General features: G+C 47.2%; 1 protein-coding gene across 3 annotated transcripts; it reads left to right on the top strand.

The window, feature by feature from the left end:
- The first annotated feature begins 4,474 nt into the window (after nucleotides 1-4,474).
- LOC135385612 (disintegrin and metalloproteinase domain-containing protein 10-like) lies at nucleotides 4,475-23,801 on the top strand. 3 transcript variants are annotated; one of them, XM_064615041.1, is made up of 14 exons: nucleotides 4,475-4,696; nucleotides 4,778-4,919; nucleotides 9,202-9,320; nucleotides 11,129-11,391; nucleotides 15,565-15,882; nucleotides 16,012-16,204; nucleotides 16,363-16,553; nucleotides 16,616-16,778; nucleotides 18,372-18,528; nucleotides 20,100-20,198; nucleotides 22,077-22,267; nucleotides 23,157-23,365; nucleotides 23,432-23,587; nucleotides 23,649-23,801. In XM_064615041.1, the coding sequence occupies exons 1-14, from the start codon at nucleotides 4,636-4,638 to the stop codon at nucleotides 23,709-23,711; spliced, it is 2,325 nt and encodes a 774-aa protein (XP_064471111.1). In that variant the 5' UTR covers nucleotides 4,475-4,635; the 3' UTR covers nucleotides 23,712-23,801. The 3 variants fall into 3 exon arrangements, with proteins under 3 accessions (XP_064471111.1, XP_064471110.1, XP_064471109.1); XM_064615040.1 differs by having other exon boundaries at nucleotides 4,476-4,696; nucleotides 4,781-4,919; nucleotides 16,616-16,796; XM_064615039.1 differs by having other exon boundaries at nucleotides 4,476-4,696; nucleotides 16,616-16,796.
- Nucleotides 23,802-24,849: the final 1,048 nt, after the last annotated feature.

Genomic DNA, 24,849 nt, shown 5'->3' with positions numbered 1-24,849 from the left:
ACTTCCTGGTTGGTAAACGTATTTCAGCCCTTCCCTACGAGCCTGTAGCCGAGGTGCGTTCGACGTCAAACCAGCTGAGGCGACGATGGAAGTACCGCGAGCGCTTGATGGAGTCGTTTTGGACTAGATGGACCAAGGAGTATATCCTGTACCTGAGATCCGCGAACATACGCAAGCCACTTTCATCGTGCAGCGTCAAGACGGGGGACATCGTTCTCATAGCCAAGGAGAATGCGCCTCGGGTGTCTTGGCCCCTTGGCCGCGTTGAAAGTACAAGAGAGAGCGCCGATGGCCGCATCCGATCTTGCCAGGTCAGGATATCGGAGGGCAAAGTTATCTGTAGACCAATTCAACTGCTACACAAGTTAGAGGCAGACGAAGATTAATTGCTAGGGTCTCTCATCTGCTTCATCGACATCGTCAATTCAGGGGTGGGAGTGTAAAGAAAGATGACATCATATCGCGTAAAATCATGGCACGGATCTCGTGACTTGAGATTCTTCCGCCATCTTCATATTCATTAAACGTTTTGCAGTACCCTTGAGCAGACGTCCTCTCTTCTTGTTACAATCAGTTCTCTCATGTTCAACAGTTGCCGCCTGTGTCGATCTCGTCGTATGAATGTGTGTATGAGTGAGCAAAAATGTAAGAGTGAAAGGAGAATGAGTGAGAGAGTGGGTTTGTCCCTTCAGATGACGCACCCTGGAAGTCGCTGAGAAGGCGTGTTAGCTTAGCTCAATTGGTAGAGCCCTGGACCGGCAATCCAGATGATGTGGGTTCGACTCCTACAGCTGGCTAACCTTTTCAGTGACTTTCATCTTTCATCGTTAATTTCTTAGGCAAATTGAGGCTTTGTATGTATTTGTCCCTTCTATGTTGTTCCAGCCTCAGAACATCAGTTCTCTCTGCTCTCCTCGGCTGCCAGTCTGCAACGTCATGTGCCTCGCCAATACTGAGGCGAGCGACTTCTTTTTCATTCTTTTTGCAGTCGCATTTTGCGCCGACCCTTGCGCGTCCCGTCTGGTTGCTCTCGCTAACAGATCATTCCTGGTGGCCAATGAAGAGTCGTCTGCCAAACTGATGTAACGAGACGCTATGTGCCGCTGGGTGAGGTTCTCGCCACTGCGATTTCTCTTGCACAGCAATTTTTTAGGTAAATTCGCGCTTCCCAAAGGAAATATTTTGCGTGACGGTCCCTGAAGGCAGTCTGCTCATATGATGGTGTAAAAAAATATATGTCCCACGCCCTTTCCATGCTCCTTTAATGCCACAGCGATCAAGAAACAGAACCGATAGCCGTTATTTTCCAGATGAACCTGAGCCGCTCTAAAACTGACTGGATCGAAGGCAGAAAATCGGGTTTCAGGTTCAAATAACTATTGCAAAGAGTCAATTTTGCTAGATTTTTTTTCAACTTAGAGTGGTCAAATCTATGCTGAAGATGTCCTCTGAGACTCCTTGTCCCCTTCAGTATAGCTTCGTGGTCTCCACTAGTCTTAAAACGATTTTGTATGGCCTCTGCGCGAACGTCGTCAGGGGCTTTGACTATTCATCCAATAGCACCAAGAACATCCTTGAGACATGCGAAAGCATAGCTACACTGCGCAACATTTGCCACTAGGGGTGACAGAAGCATCTTGCGGTACTCGGTTTTCGTGGCTTTGATCACTCTTTGGTCAAATGGCTGCGCAGTGCTTGTTATGTTGGCGGCTTGTTATGTTGTTATGTATACTTCGGGATGACTCGCTACACCATCCCCTGGTGAAGTTACACTAGGTCTTCACGGCGCCTTCAATTTCTGTCTCTTCGCGGAATGGCGCTCTGAAGATGCCTCCAACCCGACAAGCACCACAGTGTTTTTACCAAGAGGGGCTGGAACACAGAGTTCCGCTCTCCAGAGTGTGGAACAAGAGTTCTGGTGTTCATCACCAGACAGGAGCGAACACCAAGAGTTTTCCTCACTATGGAGGAGCAGGATCCCACAGTTTCCCTCCCTGAAAAGCAGTAGGAACATTGAGTTTTCCTCCCCCAGAGAGCAGCATGAACCCATGTAGTTTCCCTCCCACGGTGGAGCTAAAATTCAGAGCTTCCCTGTCCAGTGAGTAGCAGGAACCTGGAGTTTCTCCTTCCGACAGCGGAGCCCAGGATGAGGACCCTAGCGTCTTCCTCCTCCACTGGTGCAAGAACCCAGAGCTTCCGTCTCCACAGAAGCGCAGGAACCCAGAACTTTCCTCCCCACAGACAAGCAGAAATTCAGAGCTTCCCTTCACAGGGAGGAGCACGAACACAGAGCTCCTTAAAAGAACACAGGAACAAATATCTTCACCCCCCAGAGTATAGAACACTCGAGTTTCTCTCCCCGCAGAGGAGCAGGAACAGGTCTTCCCTCCCTAGAGGGGACAGGCACCAAGAGTTTCACTCCAGTAGCACTGTGACGCGACTTGTCAGACCTTCAGTCCGACCCAACGGGATTTCTGAGTTTTACTGAACAGCTCCCATGGCATAGTGGTTAAGATGATCGCTTTCCTAGCCGAGACTGGGAGGTGGCATGGGTTCGAATCCTGTTCACCGGCTATGCTGTCTGAGGTTTTCCCTGGGTTTTCCGATGATTTTCCAGACGAATGTCGGCACAGTTCCCCCTGAAGTCTGCCAAGGACGCAGACTAACCCCCTGTCCCCCACTCCTTCGTTCTGCCCTCTCTCCATCTGTACACGTCTGTACGCCGCTCATAGCCACAGTTGTTTCGCGGCGCTAACACGGAATTAATATACGAAAAAAAATATTCTAAAAAAAAACACCGGGCTCTGCGAAAAAAATTGCGCGTGCGGCTTTTCAGTTCTATTAGAATAGCGTCGCAGAGTAAACAAGAATTGTCGTAAGTACACCTGTTTTGCAATTGATCGTTAAGCGCAGCACATTGCAGGCAATGAAAAAAAAAAAAAAAAGAGAGAGAAAAAGACACTACTGCCCTAATGGATTTTCCTAGAGGATGCAAGGATCTGGTGAGTGAGCCACAACAATAACTTCAACCAAGCCATACTTGCAAATTCTGTGCAGACAATGGACCTTTTTCACAACGCTTCTGCGCATGCTCTGAGACCCTGATGGCGCCGGAGACGGTTCCCTACATCTTGGCGCCGGCTGTATTTCGGCGCGCCGAACGTGTTTTGCGGGACAGCCGCTAGGGTATGACGCGAGCGTGAAAAAGGTCCATTTGTGCTCATGATTATTTCATAACAGTAAGCGTATCCATTACGCCAATTATCCTGTCGATTTTATCGGAGCGCAAAGATGTCGGAACGGGCCAACCATGTATCTCCATAATTATTTTCCCATCCGTTGCATTGCCTTTACTCTACAAATTATGATCCATTCGAGACCACCTATGACTCAATCTCATTTATTTATTTTTTTAATTCCATGTTAGCACCACTGTGGCTATGAGCGGCGTACAGACGTGGACAGGTGGAGAGAGGACAGCAGGAAGGAGTGGGGGACAGGGGGTTACTATGCGTCGGGGGCCGACTTCAGGGGAACTGTGCCGACATTTGTCTGGAAAGTCTTCGGAAAACCCAGAGAAAACCTCAGACAGCATAGCCGGTGACAGGATGCGAAACCGTCTCACCTCCCAGTCTCGGCGTGGAAAACGATCATCCTAACTACTATGCCACGGGAGCTGGTCAATCTCATTTAAACTTTCAGGTAATCTTATCATTATAGGTCATTATGACATTGGTTGTAAGACCACCCAATGAAGTTGCAAACCGAATTATGTCGAACCTATAGGTGAGAAAAGTACTCCACGGATCGACTGCTGTGCCGTCATTCGTGAATTATTCGTGAATTCAACCGATGTCACTCATGTGAGAGAGGCTGACTAACATGAATCGAAGAAATGCCATACCGGACTAAAAGAAATTGTCTACATCTTCGAGCATTGTGCTAAACGCGCTTTGAGCGCGGTAGGTTTATAGGGCCACCGTTGGCGGTAAATTGCTAGCGAAACTGTTTTTGAAATGTTAAAATTTTATTATCACGTGGTGGTTGCACGTGACAGGTCACGTGACCCTGTAAAGGCATGGACGGGCCTACACGGTGGTTACCCCAGCTACCGCTTCAGAAATGCTATTTATCTTATTTCGTATTACAAACTGACCTCGCTCGAAAACTCGGCACAAAAAAAGTGCGTCCACGAATTTTGCAACGAAAAACTTGATAGTTTCAGATTCTTCATAACCAGATGACGTCACCATGAGTGTCGTCTGTCTCCACTGACACAAATGGCTGATAACATTTGCGTGGGCCATAGGGAGGAATATAGTACATTGATCCACTGTAGCACAGATGATGTTTTGGAATCATGCGTACCGTGGCCATTTGTGTGATTGCTGAAGATACAGAGGCCCTCTTCTCAAGCTGATTTCGGTGAGCTACATGAAGTCACGCATGCAGTTCATCATTATATCTCTAGGGACGTGACGACGACGTCAGATCGTGCCAGCCATAGTGCCAGTCATCGCTCTTAGTGGCTAACGGCCATTGCTCTGGGCTGAGCTGGAAGAAGAAGATGATTTGTCGGATCGCAAGCAAGGCTTGTGCTGGCGAAGGTGGTCCTTCTTTTGCGTCACAGCGAATATGAAGACAGATATACTATCAGTGTGTATCTTTGTGATCAGCATTCTACGTCCTGCATGCGGTACTGGATTGTTTTTATTTTTAGGGTTAGTATTCGAAAGCAGGACCAGTGACATTCGATTTTTCTATCGTTCACTCGTAGAAGGGCGCAGGCTCAATATCTTCGTTCGCCACTTTGAACCATTATCATATTCCCGTCTCGCCATCCACGCTAGCCACATCAGGACCAAGCGGTCCCCTTCGAGCAACAAGCGTATTTACGTCCGTATCCGAGGTTACAACAGGTGAGCCAACAATGACATCATAGTAATTTTAGGCTGAAAAAAAAAAAAATCCTATGAGAATGGCATAGACAATGAGAGTGTCGTTCGGGAATGCAGGTGTGATCGCCAAATCTGTTGACCAAGTTCAACTTATAGCAATCGAAATACATCCAGTAGCCATGAACGCAGCTTGGGATAACAGTGGGGTTCAGGGCCTTCGGAGTTCGTTAGCGTATTCGGAGGGAGTTTATCATCGGCTGTGGAACGGCATGCTCACACGAATAATGAACACGGAAAAGTTTCAGACAAGCCGTTTCACTATCACCTTGACGTCACAAAGCAGTTCTCGCTTGCGTCCCATCTTTCTATCTGCGTTTCAACCACTAGGTATTCTTTAAAGAAGGCAATTATGTCACCTGCGCTCCCTTGTCCAAGAGTGGAAGCATAGTTCACGGGAAAGGGGAAACAAATTTAAAGGGGCACAGAACAGGTCGACGAATATTGCCCAATTATTATGCTCAATGAAAGAACGTAGCTCATAATATCAAAATATGATTTTTTTTTTTCTGTTGTAGCGAGCGTCTTTAACACGAAACAGTGCCATTCAAATAGCATAATCCGCGTGAGTCTGTCCTTATCCTTGGAACCGGGTCACGTCACCATGCTCCAACGTAGAGCAACACCGAACCATAGGCGCTGGAGGTGGGGGAGATTTCGCTGTCTTAGAGAATGACGGACCCCACTGAGCTGCAGCTCGCGAGGGAAACGGTTGCAGGAACATCGCGATGGCCTTGCGGAGCAATACAGAAGTGAAAACATAGTGCGCACACGAAATACAATATTCAGGGTTTGGCTATCTTGGATTTGACAGGTGGCAATATGTTTATAATTGACCTCACTTCTCGATATTACGACAAAATTAATGTATAAGCGTCCCGCATTCTAAACGGCTGACGATGCGGGACGTCAAAATGACGTGTCGCTATTGTCGCCAGGACATCGCAGGGCGGGGCATGAGGGCGAAAGAATGCAGTGAATATTCAGTCGGGTTGGAGCCGTTATTTACCTTATTGAGACAATTTTTTCTTAAAACGTTCACCGTCGCATTTCCTTTTTATTGCCCATTTATATTATCCAAGTAGACATGAGAAACGGCCAAAATGAACTCCAAATTCCCTTAGGTGGGGTAGACGCAAGGTATAGAGGGTACCACCTTCGGTGACTCAAATGTCGAGGTGCCCCTAGGTAAGGTTGGAATCCACCTACCTTGCACGGTTACTTCTCGTAGTAAGTGAGAGACTGCTACGCAGTTGCTTTGAGTTCAGAGAATGACTCTCCCTTGTCGCGGGAGCTGGAAACCCGCGAAGTGAGACTACTACTCAAGAAAGAAACAAAGCAATGGAAAACCTGGAATCCTATAGGTAGGAGATAAGGCATGACAGGGACGGGTACAGTTATGCATGAGCTGCCTCTCAGTGTTACGTCCGTTTTGTACGAACAGTCGAATGCCGAAGAGGCCTAACTGATGCAGTGATGCTCTTCAGCAAAGTGGCATAGTTCACGATCGCCGAAAAATCAGTCCTTTTCAGAACCTTCAGACCACCAGGAACTAGAAACCTTTTCAGTGACTTCCATCTTTCATTGAGAAATCAGTGTTCCACAGTCTTAACAACACCTGTTGGGGACACGTGGCAAAGTGAACGCCTACATATGTGAAGAGAACAAAGCTCAATGCATGAGTATAAAATAGTACCGGTTAAGAATAGGTAAAATAACACACAAACAATTTACAAAAAACTACGAGATGTCTGTGTTTGCGGAGGAACTTCCCCCTTACCTGCGACGGTCAACGTCTATAGATTTTTAGCTAAAAGAAATTATTAAGTATTTTTCTTATTCTTCCTGTCACTTATGGCCATTCTGACTTCAATTAACTTATCCTGACTCTTGTCCTGAAGGAGGCTGCGCCCGCGCCGCAACGTAACATTATTGTTAAAGTAGCACAGAAGTCATTTTAACACACATGAAGAAAGAACACACAGAAAGAAACATGATCATGAAAATAAAATATGAAGTTCACGAAATATGAACTATCGGAGTATACATCTACACACTTCTATAAAGTTGGCATTTCTGAGGAGGAATTAGTGGCCCTTAATTGTTACAAACCGGTATTACTGTGACAGTAACATAAACTAGTATCAGTTTGAGAGCGTATGCGGCTGCTCTGAATAACGTTAACCATACGCATAACGCACAACAACCTACGAAATCTCTTTTTCTGCTTTGTTGGCTTAAGCAGAGCAGAAGTTCCCGTCCGTTTTTCGGCTCCTTATATAATCGTTTTTTTTTTTCGTGCTAACGGTGCGAAACTATTTGAAAGATATCTGCTGTGTAACTATAAATAAAGGTATTTGATTAGATTGAAAAATAACTCGAAGCAGTGACTTCTACATTTTTGCAGCAAGCGGGTTTGGTATGTGTCCAGCTTACTATCGATAGGTGAAACCATCGATAGTTTTGAATAAAACTATCGATACTTAAATGAGTAGTCATCTCAACCATCGATAGTACTATCGATAGTGTTTGAATGACTATCGCCCATCACCACTGCCTGGAACCTCGCGCTGACGATATAAAGAGAACGCTCGCTGATTGGTCTAGAGAAATGTTGTCTGCTACTCCTCTGTCGTCTGCTACTCGGCTGTTTGGGGTTCTGAAAAAGCCTTTCTCCTGGGCTGGCTCGGTAATGATTCGGCCGCTCCTTCTATCCCCAATTCTCCGGGAGAACAGGCAAAACTAGGGTTGCCACATTTCAGAGTGAAAAATACCGGCTGAGGGAGAGGAGGTGGAATAGAGGGAAAGGAGGAAAGACTCGTGGGAAAGGGAAAGTGGGTGAGGAACGTTCTAGCTGGCTCGACACAACCACCAACAGCTTTGCACAACCACTGCTCTTGTATCCTCCGAACACAAGACGTAATAAATAACAATGATAATAATAATAACAATCAATAATAATAATAATGAATAACTAAGAAAACGACTGGTGACTGCGAAGTTTGGCCTGTGCTCCAGATGTATTCAAGCTGCAGTGGAATGTTGAAGGAAAAACCCCGTAAAAGCCCTTATGACAGGTCTTGAGCCACAAATACCGGCAGAAGGCTGCCGGTATCACCTTCCTACCGGCGACCGGCAGAGGAAGCAAATAACCGGCTGTGCCGGTATAATACCGGCCTGGTGGCAACCCTAGGCAAAACTGGTTTACGGCAGCAAATAAAGGACAGGCTGAGCCTGACCCCTACTGACCGGCGAACCAGAACGAGTTCTCCTTATAACGTCATCGGTGACGTGGCATCATACTTTCTCTTCCTCGCAATACCCAGAGTGGCGAGTTAAGGGTGAAGGCGCAGACCCATGTTTATGTGAGATTTTTTCTGGGAAGCATATTGCACACATCAAAATCTCTAGCGCCGTTCGGTAAAATGACACACACACTTTCATCAGACGTCTTAACCTGATCTTTTTTTTTTTTTTGGAAGGCCCTCTGTACTCCTTTAAGTTACCTGTTTAAAGTAGCACAAACGTCACTTTTAACGCCCTGTGTTCTTCCTATAAAACTGTTAAGTAGGGCAGTAAGATGCGAAGTAGTTCACACCACAGAATCATCATTGTCGCAGAAATTGAATTTAAAGTACGCCCACTGACAGGCGAACCAGGACAAGTTCTCCTTATAACGTCATCGGTGACTTGGCATTATACCTCCTCCTCCTCTTTATACCTGAGTTATTTTCTTTTCTTCTTTTTTTCTGGGAAACAAACTGTACACATCAAAACCTCATGCGCTATTCGGTAAAATGACAGGCACACTTTCATCAGAGGTCTTAACCTGAAAGTGTTTTGGATTGCCCTCTGTACTCCTAATAGTTCATCCGTAAATGCGCGGGTAATGCAATTGAGAACCACAAATGTATAAACATCGAAATCTTAGCCGAGCGGCATGGCAGCGTGGTACAGTGCTCTCTGAAGTACGGCGAGGCTAGGACGGAGTTTCAAGATGAGGTGAAACTAAGAATGCTGCGCATGATTGGGCACAGGGTCTTCTCGCTGTATTGCACCATTGGTGCAAGTGCAATAACATTGGGGGAGGTTATGTTAAAAAACGCACGGATGCCATTTAACCTGCATGTAATGTACAATTAGCAAAAATTCATTTGCGGGGTTTGATTTGAATCGCTCTCGTATGTAACTTTCTTGTTTTACTTTCCCTACTACTGTAGCCCGCTAATTTTTTATGGTTTTACAGGAACTTCCACCTTGTTCTGACGCCCGATGCATCAGTGTTCCACAAGGAAATTGTTATGGAAACTGAAAGCGGCGTTGTTCCCCTTGATGTCAGCCACATTTATCACGGACACATCATCGGTAAGATTTTCATGTAGTTACTGCTACAGCGCAATGGTGCAAGTTACGTGCGTTCATAATTATACAAATGATGGTTATTGCGTGTCTCTCCAATCGATGCTATTACTCCAAGATACACATGACTTGGCATTGTTACTAGTTACTTTTTCAGTAATTGTAGTTACATTCACCAGTTTTGATTAGTAACTGTAACATGTAGCCTCAAGTAAGTTACTCGGGTAGTACCATACCTTCTGCGCGTAAGTTTAGCGTCGTGTCGTCGTTCCTTGGAACGTCATATAGCGAGAAATTATGAATATTTCCATACTGAGTGACCTGGATTGACTTGAGAGAGACCTTCCTTACTAGCACCTGCTGCTAGAGGCTTCCAACCCTCGTTTCCCCCAATCCACGAATTCCACGAATTTTACCATCTCATACGCAGAGGGACGGTGTTACCCTTAGACAGATTATCCCCTACCGGGTTCTTGTTAGGGAAGAGGAATTATCTTATTATAGGAGTCTCTCATGGAAGCGTAATAGAATACATTATACGTAGCGTTAGCAAGGGATGGCAGGATCGATGTCCGTGTTCACAGCTTGACGAGACATTCTTCGGTTATTCACAGCGGGTATCATTTGAAGAAAACTTGAAAACTGCATCACAGAACTGGAAGGCCTATACATACACGGAACTGCCACAACCTCGTGTCGCTTTCTGCTTTCATTATTTCGTCGGAGGCGTTGTAACAGGGGTGGCCAGAACAATCCCAGGGGTCAGACGTGCCGGAACGAAAGTGTTCCAGCGGCAGGTCCCTGTTCAGCAAACTGGAGCTCGAGTTAATGATTTTTGAACGCGGAACTGATTGTTATCTCCTTGAAGGAACGATGATGGCTGACCTCTGACCTCTTGAATATAACGCAAGAGAGAAAACGCGATAGACCCCTGTCTCTGTTATTCGGCGGCTGATATTTAAGATGACTTACACCAACTACCCCTTCTTCATACCCCGGTGAGGAAAATTACTCGGTTGATGCGCATATTGTAACCTGGAGGAATACTGAGGTGAAGGGTCACTATACTTCGGGACAGGTCAACTCCACTGACAAATCCGTGACGTCTGTGATTGACTTTCGGCGCGCGCATTTAACTCCTCCAAGTCACAACAGCGCCCGCATTCTTCAAGGCGCCATTGCTTCTACACTGATCATGCTGCGAAAACGCCCATCGGCAACGACGTGCTCAGGGTTCATAAAAAAAAAAAGAAGAAGAAAAACCTGAATTGGCTTCCTTGTCTGCCGTGCGTCCGGCATCTTCTCGCACGTCCCAATCTCAATGTGCGGACTACATTCTCGCTGGCGGAGATACACCTCTGGGCCTGCAACTCTTATGCAGAGATAGGTGGGACCCAAGAAAGACGCCTAAATGCTTTTGTCAAGTTGATCGCTCAGAAATGACGCAGCGGAACGAAAAACGTCACTTGTGCGTTTTGGCAGTGAAGAACACGAGAGGGGGAGCTTGGGACATTTTTAGTGTTGCTCGCGATCTAGCAAAGTCCCGCACGGCTGAGTTGAGGCGGAAGACTTCTTGGCAGTCGTTTGTTTCTCACAGGCTAAGGCGCTGGCTTTGTGCGTGCCTTTGTTTACCACCAACGATAATTTTTTTTTTCTCCTTCCAAGAGGGTGGTATCCTAATATTTTGCCTGATAGTTCCTGAAGGCAGAATGTTCATATCGCGTCCGAAAGAAAAGAAAAAAGAGAAAATGTTCGAAGTGACCCCCAGGCAGCATCGACCATTTAAAGTGAGCCAGTGTGGACATTCTCTTCAGGAGACCCCAGAAGCCGCGTCTACGGGGCTCTACACACCGGCGTATTTGAGGGAAGCATCGAGACCGCGAATGGCAGCTTCTACTTGGAGTCGGCTCGAAAGTTTCTGGGCCGTCCAACGTCCTTTCATTCCGTCATGTACTCGGATAAGGACGTGAAATTTCCAACGAATAGAGAGAAAGGGCTAATTTGCGGTCTTCGTGGACGTACCGAAGAATGGATGAACAGGGTTCTCAAACAATACAGTAGCCCGGACAACGATGCGGTAAGCACGATGTTCGACCATTTTATGGGACACTGTCGCGTTCTCATATTTTACGTTTCGAAAATGTTTGAAGTGTTGCAACGGCGAGGAAGTCAAGGTGACTGGTTAGTGAACAACACAAAATAAACCGGTAAACAAAAGGCCCAATCGTCTCATCTGCGTGTACCTTGCCATGCTGATCTACTCGCTGGCAGAACGCCATAGAGAACAATTACAAGTCCTGTTTGGGACATGCGAGGGATGGGCTACGTCAAGGCATCTTGTCGATTCGAAAATCAACAAATTGCCTTGCCGTGGAGACAGCAAATGTACGCCACGTAAACATTACAGGTTACGCAATAGAAGGCGACCATGCACTTTCAGAGAGCAACCTTCAGTATCATCACTGGAAAATTATGTGAAATGATCCGAAGCCCAGAACTTGCGACGATAGACAGAACAACAGAAGGACAGAGGACACACGGGGGCCTTATGTACTTCCAACAGTTGTATCGAAGAATATACTACGGTATAAGTAGTTCACAACCGTGTGGCGGTTACCTAGTGCACATTCTCATGGTGTATGTTCTTGAATACAGCTGCAGAAAGTAAACGTTTGTGTGTGTCTTTCTGTTCTTCTCCAGCATAAGTTCTGCGCATCATGCCACATATCATGCTGTCTTACCAAAAAGCCCAATCTTCGTCTTTATTCATCTTAGGAAGCATGAACCTCACTGGGCATGTAGGAAAGGGGTCATAAAGTTGAGATAGACAAGGATAGGGGAAATAATCAGAGCGATAAAGCAGAAAGCTGTGCGACGAATTTCGAATGAAGGTCCTGGAGAAGTACTGCGTGTTCATATGCGTTTTTGCGTGGTGAAGGGTGTTACATGCTACCTATACTGCTACTAAATCGCTGCATGCTACTAAATCCTCAAATGTAGGTTTCATTAAATCTGTGCGATTCCCATTGGCGTCGTCCCACCTCTGTTGCAACGTTGTGCAATAGGAATGCTGTGGAATAGGGAAGACAATAGCACATGACTTGCGAAGACCTCGTGAAATGCACTAAAGTCTTCAAGTGAGGTATAGTCCTCAAGCAGGCCACGAAAACAGGACACGAAGACAACCACCTAGCAGGGTCCCACCAAAGTGGCCGTTATCAGGTTCTCCTCTATTCCGCCATATGCCGCTGCGAGAGTTGCGCTGCGCTTGCGCATTGGTCTCCCAAAGGTGGAAGGAATGTTCACGATGCACAGATGGACAGCTCTCTTTGTGTGCTACGTGCGCTCGTTGAATTTCCAACTGGTGTCGACCGTATATGGGTGACTAACTTCAAGGTGCACGCTCAACGTCTTTCAAGCGGTACTAGACTCGGAACTTTAGACACTGATTGCACTCTGTTAGGTGCATTGCCGCTCACCAACGAGAGACGCCTTGAACCATTCACGTCGACGACCGCCGCTGGTACAGCTGACCTTCTCGAAAAGCCTCTATCACCCGATTTATCACCTGCGAAGCGCCAGCGGTTTCATGCCCTTCTTTGCAAGTTCCGGGACATTTTCGATGCAAGCAGCTCTGCACTGGGCAATTGCAATTTTGTTAAACATACCATTCATACTGGTGATGCGCAACCTCTCCACAGCCGACCTCATGCGTGTCCCATGAAGAACGCCGCATCATTACTGAGGACGTCAACGACATGTTGGCCAAAGGCGTAATCCGGTGTTCATCGAGCCCATGGTCCTCTCCAGTCGTCCTAGTTAAAAAGAAAGACGGTTTCTTGAGATTTTGCGTGGATTATCGAAAACTGAATAGTGTTACATTTACCCATTTCCCCGCATAGACACCTTGAACTGCTCACGTGGCGCACGTGTTTTCTCATCCATGGATCTATGCTTTGGATATTTGGATTTCTGTAGACGAAGCTGATCGTGAGAAAACAGCATTCGTCACGCCTGAGGGCCTTTATGAATACAATATGATGCAGTTTGACTTATGTTTGTTTGGCGCACGCAAAGTTTCATCGCATGATGAACACACTGCTTTGCTCTCATGGTTGGTCCTTCTGCTTCTGCCTCTGCTACCTGGACGACGTCCTAGTGTACTCTGCCACAATCGAAGAGCATCTGGAGCGACTTGAAAAAGTATTCGCGTGTTTCAAGCCTGCAGGGTTACAACATAATGCTAAAAACTGTTCATTCGGAAGTCGTCGCGTCGAAGTTCTCGGTCACGTCTCTGACCAAGAAGGCGACGCCCTGAGCCAAGCAAACTTTCGGCGATGCGTGATTTCCCCGTTCCTCAGAAGGCGTTGCGCGCGTTCCTCGCCTTTGCACTTTTTACTTCGCAAGCGCGCTCCATTCATCTGGCGTAGCACTGAAGCTCAGACATTCGACACGCTCAAGGAGTCGCTCGCACCTTCACCTGTCCTTGCTCATTTCAATCCAAACGCGCCAATGGAAATCCACACTGACGCAAGTGACTATGGAATCGGAGCAGTCCTCGTCTAGCGCCGTGACTGGGCTGAGCACGTCATTGGATACGCCAGTAGAGCTCCTACACTCTTAGAAATGAACTTCACCACATAGCACGCTCCTAGCCAACCATCATCCCGAATGACAACGTTCTCGCCCCTGATTTGTTGAAAACGGGAGGAGGAGCCTATTTTGTGCCGTGCATAATGGCACAAAATAGGCTCCTCCTCCCGTTTTCAACAAATCTAGAGCGAGAACGTTGTCATTCGGGGTGATGGTTGGCTAGGAGCGTGCTATGTGGTGAAGTTCATTTTTAAGAGTGTACTCACGCCGAGCGGAACTATGCGATCGCCGAGAGTGAGTGCTTGGCTGTTGTCTGTGCCATCGGGAAGTTCCGAACATATCTATACGGGCGTCCTTTTCGTGTGATCACGGACCACCATGCGCTCTGTGGGCTCACTAGCTACGCTGAAGAATCCCCTCGGACGACTTGGCCGCCGGTCTTTGAAACTTCAAGAATACAACCTTACGGTGGTGTACAAGTCTGGTTCGGCACATCTCGACGCCGACTGCTCTCTAGCTATCCTTCTCAGGACGACCTCTCCTGTGTTGCTGCCATCTAGTCCTTCGATATACGGACAGAACAGTAGCACGATGTGTCCTTGTTGCGGCTGTTGACGGGGTTACGTTAGCACGATTTGAATTCGCCACAGTGTCCCACCGACCTTCGACAATTCACCATGATTGACTGCGTTGTCTACCGCAAGGACTGTCGCGCCGATGGCCGCCCTCTTTTGTTTGTGGTCCCGAAGCATCTCCAGAACGAGCTCATCTCTGCTGCCCACGACGATCTCACGTCCGGTCACCTTGGCTTGTACAAAACGTATCATATCGTCTTCGACAACGCTTCTATTGGGTTGGAATGAACAAGACAATAGACCACTACTACTATAGACCAATATTTGGTTTCGGAAGCGGAATTATTTGGCTGGTATTTTGAACTAAAAAAATAAGTGCCCGAATTCGGGTATTTATGCTATGTTATACCGAAAGGAGCTTCAATCTGTGATAATAGGATAGCACCAGGACGCAAACAGATAAAATACATTATCTGTTGGCTCTGTAAGGATTACCACAAGTGTGAACGCTTGGAACCTGTAATACACGCACGTGTATACATGATCAAGACATGCTTTCGTCTGCCATGGCGACACGCTCCTTCCTGCTAGCAACACGGGGTTTTGAGAATACGAGCTCCACGTCTGCGCTGGTAATTGGCATGGCCAGGACGCTTACGCACAACCAGTCTGGGATTAAGAGAGAACCAAAAGACACGTCTAGAATGGAACACAGAAAACTCACTGATCACGCTCCATGTCCAACCAAGGAACCAGCCAGCATTCGTAATGGTGTGAGGACATCCTTCGCCGAACATGGTGTTCTTTGCCGGGTCACGAAATGTAGAGGAGATGGTGTTCCTCTACGTTAGTCCTGACCGGCGACGATGGACACGTTTTCGGAATTTTTCCTTTTGTTTTTCATTGTCCGGGGTTTCCAGCAATACCGATTGACTCCCCATAGAGCCCGCAACTGAAAGGTAGTTTCGATTTTTTTTTTTTTCGGATTTCGATTTTCCAAAAACTTTCGTGGGCAAATTTTTCGGCCAATTCAGAAAGCGAGAAACCCTAGTTATAACATCCGATGCGGGCTTCGTTTTCAGAAACTGGGGGACTCCAGCGATCACTATCTCTGGCACAGGCGCCATCTCCTGTCTGAGAGCAACAAGGACCAGAGGCAAGGAGGGGAGAAAAACGCTACGGGGAGGGCTGCGGACGTCTCGAGACGTGTGTGCAACCTTGAGATCAACATCGACCATCAGTTGTACGAGAAGATTGCCGAAGGGCATAATGATCGAGCCCGAGCACGTGAACAAATTTCCTCCCTAATAGCGGCACATCTCGATAGAATAAATAAGATATACCCTAAGACAGATTTTAAGGGAATCGAAGATATTAGCTTCATCGTACAACGTATAAAGGCAAGTACACACAAAATTCTGTTGTGCAAGTCCCATTGCCTGGCTGTTGTTGGGCGGCTGTGCTGGTGGACTATAGCCTTCCAACGGCTTTGCCGATGCCTGGACTGAATTGCCACAACACCTTTTCAGATCAATGACTCGTCCAATTGCGTTGGACTAATAGGAGCGTCGAATCCGTTTTGTTCAACTGCCATAGACTCTGCGTACATGCTGCACTTGGCGTCGCTTACAAACCACGATGATTTCTGCCTATCCTACGTTTGGACTTACAGGGATTTTAGTGATGGCGTGCTCGGATTGGCCTGGATTGCTAGAACGCAATGTAGGTAGACAGAAGGGAGATGTATAATGCCGCATACCCTTCCGATATTAGATTATTTGTCTCATACCTGTAATGACTTGCCTTCATCTCACATTTTTTCTTCGTCGTTCCTGTCGGCTTCTGACCAGAAACCAAGTAAAAGCATTTCTATATTTCAGTCGGCAGTGGGGGCATTTGCGAAAAGTACAAGGTAGCTGTCGACATGGACCCAGGAATCGACGACTTCAAGCAAAACAAGTTGAGCCTGAATACCGGAATTCTGACTTTTCTTAATTTCAACTCTTACGTGCCCCAAATGGTAACCGAGCTTACATTTGCTCACGAAATCGGGCACAACTTTGGGTCACCGGTAAGCTTAGCCGTCCGCATATGTTGGAGTCAAACTGTGTCCAACACTACGTGATATTTCAGCACGACGACGGATACATATGTGCACCGGGTTATCCGGATGGGAACTACATCATGTTCGCATCGGCCAATAGGGGTGACCTGAAAAACAATCGTCATTTCTCAGAATGCAGCATCGGCAACATATCTACCATCGTTGTGCCGTTGTTTGAAGGACAGAGTGCACGTATGAACTGCTTTCAAAGTGAGCGCATTGCACTGGTGAGGTATAACTGGGAAAGGCGAACACCTTGGGCGTGCTCCTTCAGTCCTGTGCGCTTGTCGACAGTGGGGAGTTTCTCCATTGTCTTGGTGCCACCGCAAGTGTGAATAAGTGGCAACGAAAATGAGGCTGCGAAATCTGCTTGCGCAAGCTAGAAAAGAAAAGTTCCTTATCAAATCATTGTCAAAATTACAAAAGTAGAATACGTTTTCCCGTAATTTTCCATGGCTGGGAAGAGCACCGCGCTATTTCCATAGCGATGCCGAAGGCACACTCGTGGTCTGGAGCGAGCGCGCTGCAACCACAAGGGGGGAGAGTTATTAAATCGAGGAGTAACAGCTTCTGGCGTTGTGTTACTTGACGTGATGATTGTACGTCTGTGGTTTGCGTATTGGGCTTGAATAAAGCAGGCGTGTTGAGCGTATAAACGAGCAATCGCAGAACGTCCTCTCTAAAGTGGCGTAAGCCGAATTAGATAACTTTAGTTGCATCGTATGCAATCTCGTTGAGTACGCAAAGGAATAGCGTGTTCACACTGCGCACACGCAAAACACGAAGCTACGTTTGGTGCATGCGGTGTGCTACCTGGTATTTCCCTGCGTGCGCAAAGTGATTGCGTAGGCCATTGTGAAGCTCGATCTGTAATGGTGGCATGCAGTTGCACACGTCAAGAGAACGATGGAGAGAGCACTCCTAATGCCATGTTATTCCACTTCCCAGAATACTCGAGCGGAAGGTGTGCAAAACGTCATAGCTTTCTTCGGTCACGTGAGCGCTGAACGTCACGTACGTCTTCCTGTGATCTTCTAACCAATGGAGACTGTCCTGCGGCTCAGCCATAAGATACTCTGCAGCAGACGTGAGGGCCAATGGCGTCGTTTGCTGTAGATGTGCAGCACTTCCGTATTCTGGCGTCCTGCCAATGCTCAACATAAGACGTAGCGAAAAATCTGCCAGTTTTTGCTTTTTCTTCCACTAGAACATTCTGTGGGGATGACGCCGTGTATTCACTCGAGCGACGTTGTCGCGGAAGATTCCAGTGGAAGAAAAAGCGGAAAGAACACTGCTCACGGAGCCGAAGTTCTGTCCCGTGTTATGTGCAGCATTCACACGGTGTCGGAAAATCGGTAGTGGCGTAGCAGAGGACACTAAGTGGATGACACCGTCAGCGTCTTTTCCTGTCGCCTGCTACGGAATATCTTGAGACTGTGTAACAAGATATTCCCCACGGGGTGCAGTGTACGTAGAGACATGACGTTGAGCGCTCGCGATCACGTGACAGTAGAAAGCTATGACGTTTTCACATCTTCCGCTGTAGCATTATTGTGGGGAATGTCGCTCGTGTGAGTATACACGGATATCGACCTCTACCCCATCAGGCTAGATAGGCACGGTGCCACTAATTGTTTCGACACTACGTTTACAGAAGGTGATGTCCTTTGGAGAGTGGGAAGGAAGCAGCCCGTTTCCCGCAGCCCGTGTTGACAACTAGATGAATTTCTGCTCCGTTATACCATCACAACAGGATCGCTACTTAAGCTATAGCTCTGCTTTCAGAGAGCTCCGGTCCAATATGTGGGAACACAATAACAGAAAGCGGAGAGCAGTGTGACTGTGGTGTGGACGAGACCGAATGCAAGGAAAAATGCTGCTTTGCACGGCACAATGTCGAGGCGAAACCTGGCTGCACATTGCGAAGCGGGATGCAATGCAGGTGAGGAAGGGGGCGCGCATGGTGTCCCGGGCGGCTGGCAGATCCATACAGAGCTTATTCTCAACGCGATGTCAATACAATAAACTATCTGGTGGCACCTCCTTCGATGTTCCGTTCCGCTCGGGCTATATTGAATAATCGGGATGGGAATTTCGGGATGATATTTTTAAAGGGACCATGAAAGGATATTTGACAAGCCCACGATCATTTTTAATTTGGTCCCCTGTACTAAAGCATTCACCCTCTGGATTATGAAGTTGAAAATGGTTCAAATAGCGAAGATATTTTATATTAACCACGGGCGTGAACGGCTGCTGCTACGGCGAGCCTCCGAGGCGAACTGGCATCATACACAGAACATGTTGCCGAATCGTGGACGGCCTTTTGCGAGCAAACTGCAAAATTTGCAAACAAGCTCGCATACTTCGCCATGAAATATGTTTTAATTTGACCTGGGGACAAGATTGTATCTAACCGTTGACACAGAATCCTACGAGAAATGTAGTATAGCCGTTGACTGTCAGCATGGTTACCGGAGCACGTTTTCCTCTTTGAACTTCTTTGTCGATGATATTTTACGAGCTGCTGAGTACCGAACGATCCATAGACGCTGTGTGTGTCGCATAATCTCTTCCTCCATTGCTGACAATTTGCCTTTCGCCATATTTCAAGTGATTTCGACGGCCGATATACGACGTCGTTGTTGTCCAAACCGAAACCATGCACCCACGTGGTCCCGCGGGGTGTGTCCTCCTCGTCGTTCATAGTTGGCTGAGAGAATTGGTCGGCGATGACGTAAGCCCGCTTCGAAGGCATATATCCAGCGGTCACGCCCTGCTATTTTTGTCTGATAACTGCGCCCCCGTTGTACTGAATACGGTTAAAAGTCGATGTGTGTACGATAGTGAGAGATCATGAGAACGGTTTCCTGCAGAGTACTCGGAATTCGCTAAATTCATTTCACGGTTCCTTCAACATTCTCCTTGAACTCGTCGTACGAATAGCAGATGCGTAAGCAAAAGCACAGATGAGTGTCGACAGAAGATGGAGAGTGTATTCGTTATACAGATGCATGACTAGGGAACACGACAATTAACACAGACATCGTTCAGCCTTAGCTGACGTTTATTACAATACCGCGCCTGGAGCCTCCCAAATCCTCCTCAGAAAAGTTTTACCTCTGTTGGAGACAGGTTAAATGACCTCTGGCTCACATTGTTAGTCGGGATTGTAATAAACGTCAGTTGTTCGCGTCGTCCGCCTGTATTAATTGCCGCGTTCCCTAGTCATGCAGCAGATCAGCGTCTCCAGTAAGCTCGTGGGTCATTCGCAAAATGAACGGTTTGCTGTAATCGTACAGGGTGTCCCATTATAAGCAGACAATGCAGTTAAGCACACGTCAGGTGTGAACAGCATTCTCAAGGCGCATGACTCACTTGTGCATAAAACTGAAAAACTAAGGGACTTTTCAGTGAGGGTTTGCGATATCCTTCAAGATGTCGTACACGTATGCTGATAGCACAGCGTGAAGATTTGTGCTGTTCATTACACATAAGCGATGTCTTTTTCAGTCCAAGCGCTGGTCCCTGTTGCTCTAGAGACTGCAAGTTCTTGCCTCGCAAAATAGTGTGCCAGAAGGAAGCGGACTGCACTCATGCTGTTACTTGCGAATATCCTTTCCATACCTGCACATGCTACTTGGAGTGAAGACATTCAGGGTCTCCCAGAAAACGTGTCGTTGAATTATAACCATGCTGTCAACGGCATTTGTTCTTGTAAGTTTTTGCGAACTGAACTGAGAAATTTAACTACAGGTCACCTTTTTGCCCCACCAATGTGAAGAGCGTGCCGAATTTACTCAAATTCGTGATAACTGACAGGGATATTGAGGAGCAATCCCATCGGATTTGAGCGGAATCGCTGTCAGTTCGACGAAAGGAGCCCAGCCCACAGAGTGATAGCAGAAAAAGTGACAGTCCCTGAAATTGGGAAAGGGAAGGCATGATCCCAGCGGAAGCCAGATGCGATTAGAGTCACTAAATAAACTTTGCTTCAGCGTATCAACACTGAGGTCCAAGGGAGAGCAGGAGCGCCATCTTGTTTCCGCACCGCACAGGTGCCATCCCCAGTTGAGGATCAAAGTTGCCGTTCAAAGACGGCAAACAATGCTCGATGTGTGATAGAGAAGCGTGTAATGATTGTTGTGCGATAATCCATGTATTGTCCGCCAGAGCGTCCCGAGGATGTCAAGGTGAGGTCAACGTCGTCAACCTTGATGAGCTGCTTTCAAGAGAAAGGAACATTTTACCCGCGCGCAGTAGATGGCATCGTGCGCTACACCGTGCTCTAAAGTGCGCGTGCGTGTGGCTACCGTGCCGCGGAAACAAGATGGCGCATGCTCTCTCTTGGAACTCAGTGTCGATACTTTGAAGCGAAGCTTATTTAGTGACTCTAGATGCGATAAGCCATGACTGTGTTATCTCTTTCTGTAGTATCCCGGTGTGGGCTGGGTTTCCAAACGCTTTTTTTTTTTTACCAGCTCCGGTGGCGCAGCGGTAACGCGTGCGCTTGGAGACTGGGAGGTCCGCGGTTCGAATCCGCGGGCCGGCTGTGCCGTCTGGGGTTTTTCCTGGGTTTCCCTCAGATGTGTAATAGGCGTATGCCGGCACAGTTCCCCTGAAGTCGGCCCATGGACGCAGCTATCCTCCCCCCGAGCGGATTCCGCTCGGTCTTCCACTTCACCCTCTCCTCTCCACCACCTTTCCCTTCCCGAGAAACATGCCGCCTAATCAGGCAGGCAGACCTCTCGGGTTCCTCCCAACGACACTCCTCCTCCTCCTCCTCCTCCTCCAAACGCCTTTCGTCGGACTGACATGATTGCGCTGAAAAATTCGTCGCGCGCTACGCTCCGAGTGCTGCGTAAAGCAAGATGTTCGGCTGTTATTATTTATTTATTTTTTAATTGGATAGCTCTACAATATCCCAGTCAATTATCATGAATTTGAGTGAATTCGGTACGCTCCTCACATTGGTGGGGTAAAAAAGTGATCTTTCTTGGCAAATTTTCGAGTTCAGTTCGCAAAAATTTACGTAATTAAACTGATGTTACATGACATTCACGTCAGGAGGTGGCAAAAACCTAGTAAGAACGAATACCGTTGACCGCATCATTCTAGGTGGTGTAGTTTTTATTATAACTCAATGGCACGTTTTCTGGGACACCCTGTATATCTACACAGTTGAGAAAAGTTCACCATGGTCTGCGACAGACTTTCTGGGAACCATCGGAGATACGTGTGATCTTTCCATGGATGCGGGCATTGGCCCCACGCCGCGCTGCACATGACCAAACTATATGAAAAGGAACGTCAGTAGCTTTTCAATCAGTAAAGTTCACAGACTAGAAATAGTATTTTTATGTTGTTGGCGAGTGTGCCTAATGGACAGCCAGTAATATGTCCAGAAGCAGCAAATGAATTGTGAGGCAGCATGTTTTGATGAGAATAAGTTACAACCTCGCCAGGATATACTTCTTTAACATCACTTACTGGCATCGAAGCTGTTTGCCCAAAGCAGAAACCGAAGCGGAACATGACATTGTGTAATAACAGAACTCAGGTGTGCATGGGCGGAGAATGTGTTGGATCTGTATGCTCGGCGCATGGGTTAGAAGGCTGTACTCTCTCTCCCGACGCCTTTTCACCAGACGAACTCTGCCTAATCGCCTGCAAGAATGCGAGTAAGTGGATGTTGGCTGATGCATATGTAGGTAATCCTACGCACATGTAAGTATATTATACATGTTGTACATATTATACATATTATACATGTTACATATTATACATACAGAAATGCGCAGAGTGTTTTGCACATGCGTAGAAGATGTGCGCGCGTATGCGCGATTGTCTGACCCCTACGCAGGGTTCATATGCACGAACTTTTACAGTGAAGCGCACTCAGTGAAGTTGCGTTCTTGGTACAAGCCAGGCTCTCTCAAACCCTCCGCTTCGTCTTCATCATAGCTTAATAATATAACAAATGTTTGGAGACGCCACACTCTGGCCTGTCTATGCTTGTGAAAACGATACTGTGTAGACGTCTTTTTTTTTTCATACGCATATCTGTAAATGCATTTATTTCGCTTCCATTCGAACAGGAGTAAATTACACACAATCCAGATCCTCGTACAAACCGTCCCAGCACGTATATAAAACATGGTGACAGACAAGAGATCGTTGCAGGCTCTACTGAAAAGTGTTGTCATGTATATGGTTCGCATACACATTAGTGCCCAGCCGTTTCTAAACCGAACCTAATTCCCACGTAGTAGGGGACTCTCAAGCCTTAACGGTGAACGGCGTCCAGGGTGCGTGCAGAAAAACCTATGTCGGATCTACACACGTAGCTGGTTGTCTACTCATCGGGCGACATTTCTGCAGATTGTTGTGTGCGCTATCTGAAGTTTTTCCGATAAAGTAGGCAACGAGGTACGTGTCGAAAATGCGACTGAACTTTTTTCTGCCCACGTCCTGTATTTTTATCTATCTACCAAGCTGACGAAGGTGAAAGAACACTTTGACGTAGAACATAAAGTACTGAGTAACAATATATTTGCCTATTCATGACAGAACGTGAATGCCGCCCGGCATGTGACTTCAAAGAAATGAGAGTACAGTGCGGAAAACACCTCATGCCTGGTACTCCTTGCAACGACCTGAAGGGATACTGTGACGTATTTCATCATTGTCGTCCGATCGACTCCGAAGGTGCCCTTTCCAAACTGAACGACTTACTCTTCGGCACTGGTTCCCTAAAGAGCGTGACAAGCTTCCTAACGGTATGTTACCATTAATGCTGGCTCTCCTGAGAGTAATATTGTGCGCTTGTGCTCTGTTCACTGCAGAAACACATCTTCATAACGTTCCTGCTTCTCATGGGCCTAACGTGGATATTCATATTATGTTTCCGCTATTGCGCCGTGCATACACCTAGCAGCAACCCGAAAAAGAAACCCGTCGTGACACTCAAGTCGACGCTCAAACGACCTCTGGCTTTCGGTGTAAGATGAACCGGGTAACTCACAGTGAGCGACTACCCTACAGGACTGCTTTGCTTTTCAGTCGACAGCTAGAGCCGGACCTGGGGAGCCTGTATTGGTGACGGGGGATAGCTCTGGTACTTGAAGCGTAAATAGACAATGTTCGGCTCGCACTGCGACTGTGGTGAACACATGCTGCTGTGCCCGTCTCGTATTAAAGTAGTGAGACTTATCACTTTACACAGTAAAGTAGTCTTCCTCTACAGGGGTATATTTGATACCTCTTCACGCAACAGGTTACCATGCAACCATGCACCAGTTGCTGGATAAGTTGTTCCCTTCGGTACATGTGTGTGTCTGAAACGTGTAGCAAAAGAGAGGTTGCAGCGATACTCCATGGATTCGCCACAGCTTAAGAGATAGGTGAAAAGCTAGCACTCATACTGGCTTTACAACAGCAACAGCAATGACGCGAACATGGAAAGCACCTTCAGAGCAACAACAATGGTAGGTAACTGGTTATTGCAAGTAGGTAACTTACTCCGTCACCTGCTCGGACCACACTGAGCGACGACCACCACTTCGCCCACAAGTCCTACAGTACATCCTGTAATGAGGCTTGTGCAGTGACGTCAAGTTTGCTCACGTGAGATAGCAAAACCTAGCTATCGCGGCATTGGAGTCACAGTATAGGAGGGCGTGCTGTGATTTATTGCGGTATGCGTGCAATTACCAGAGGAAATTGTAAAAACACCCCATTCGGCATGCAGTATGACACCCGTGGCGCATCCCCATATGCTCGAAATCCGCGAGGTCAATGCCCATGACGTCACGATGACGTTTCTAGGACGATCCTGATTGGCCAGAGGAACCATGTGCGCGCTTCATAAAGTTAGATCATTCTATGCACAGTGCCTCTGGGAGGTCTAAAACAGATGATTTCAGCATTGGAGGTTCCACTTTTCGTTGGGAATGTTCTTGGTTTATCGACGAAATGCAAACGGAAGTACGCAATATGTTTGCTGATGTTTGAACTATTCGACTCTTGTATAAGCTCGCTTGTACAGTTCGCTCGTGTCAGCATCCTGCAAAAATTTTCCTAACTGTGTCCAGATTACGGTCTCGCAGGGTAGACAACTATCTAGGACGAATTCCGAGTGTCCTCATAGGAGTTGAAAATGTAGTCGCATGGCAGCTACAATGCTGCCGAGAACGACGGGACGAAGACAACCTTGCCTCAGCACGCGTACGAACTTGCATCTTAAAATGTGAGGCAACAGGGA

The sequence above is a fragment of the Ornithodoros turicata genome, chromosome 2, assembly GCF_037126465.1.
Source record: "Ornithodoros turicata isolate Travis chromosome 2, ASM3712646v1, whole genome shotgun sequence".
Taxonomy (NCBI): Eukaryota; Metazoa; Arthropoda; class Arachnida; order Ixodida; family Argasidae; genus Ornithodoros; species Ornithodoros turicata.
Note: the sequence above shows the minus strand (reverse complement) of the source record. Positions and strands in the feature narration are given on the sequence as shown.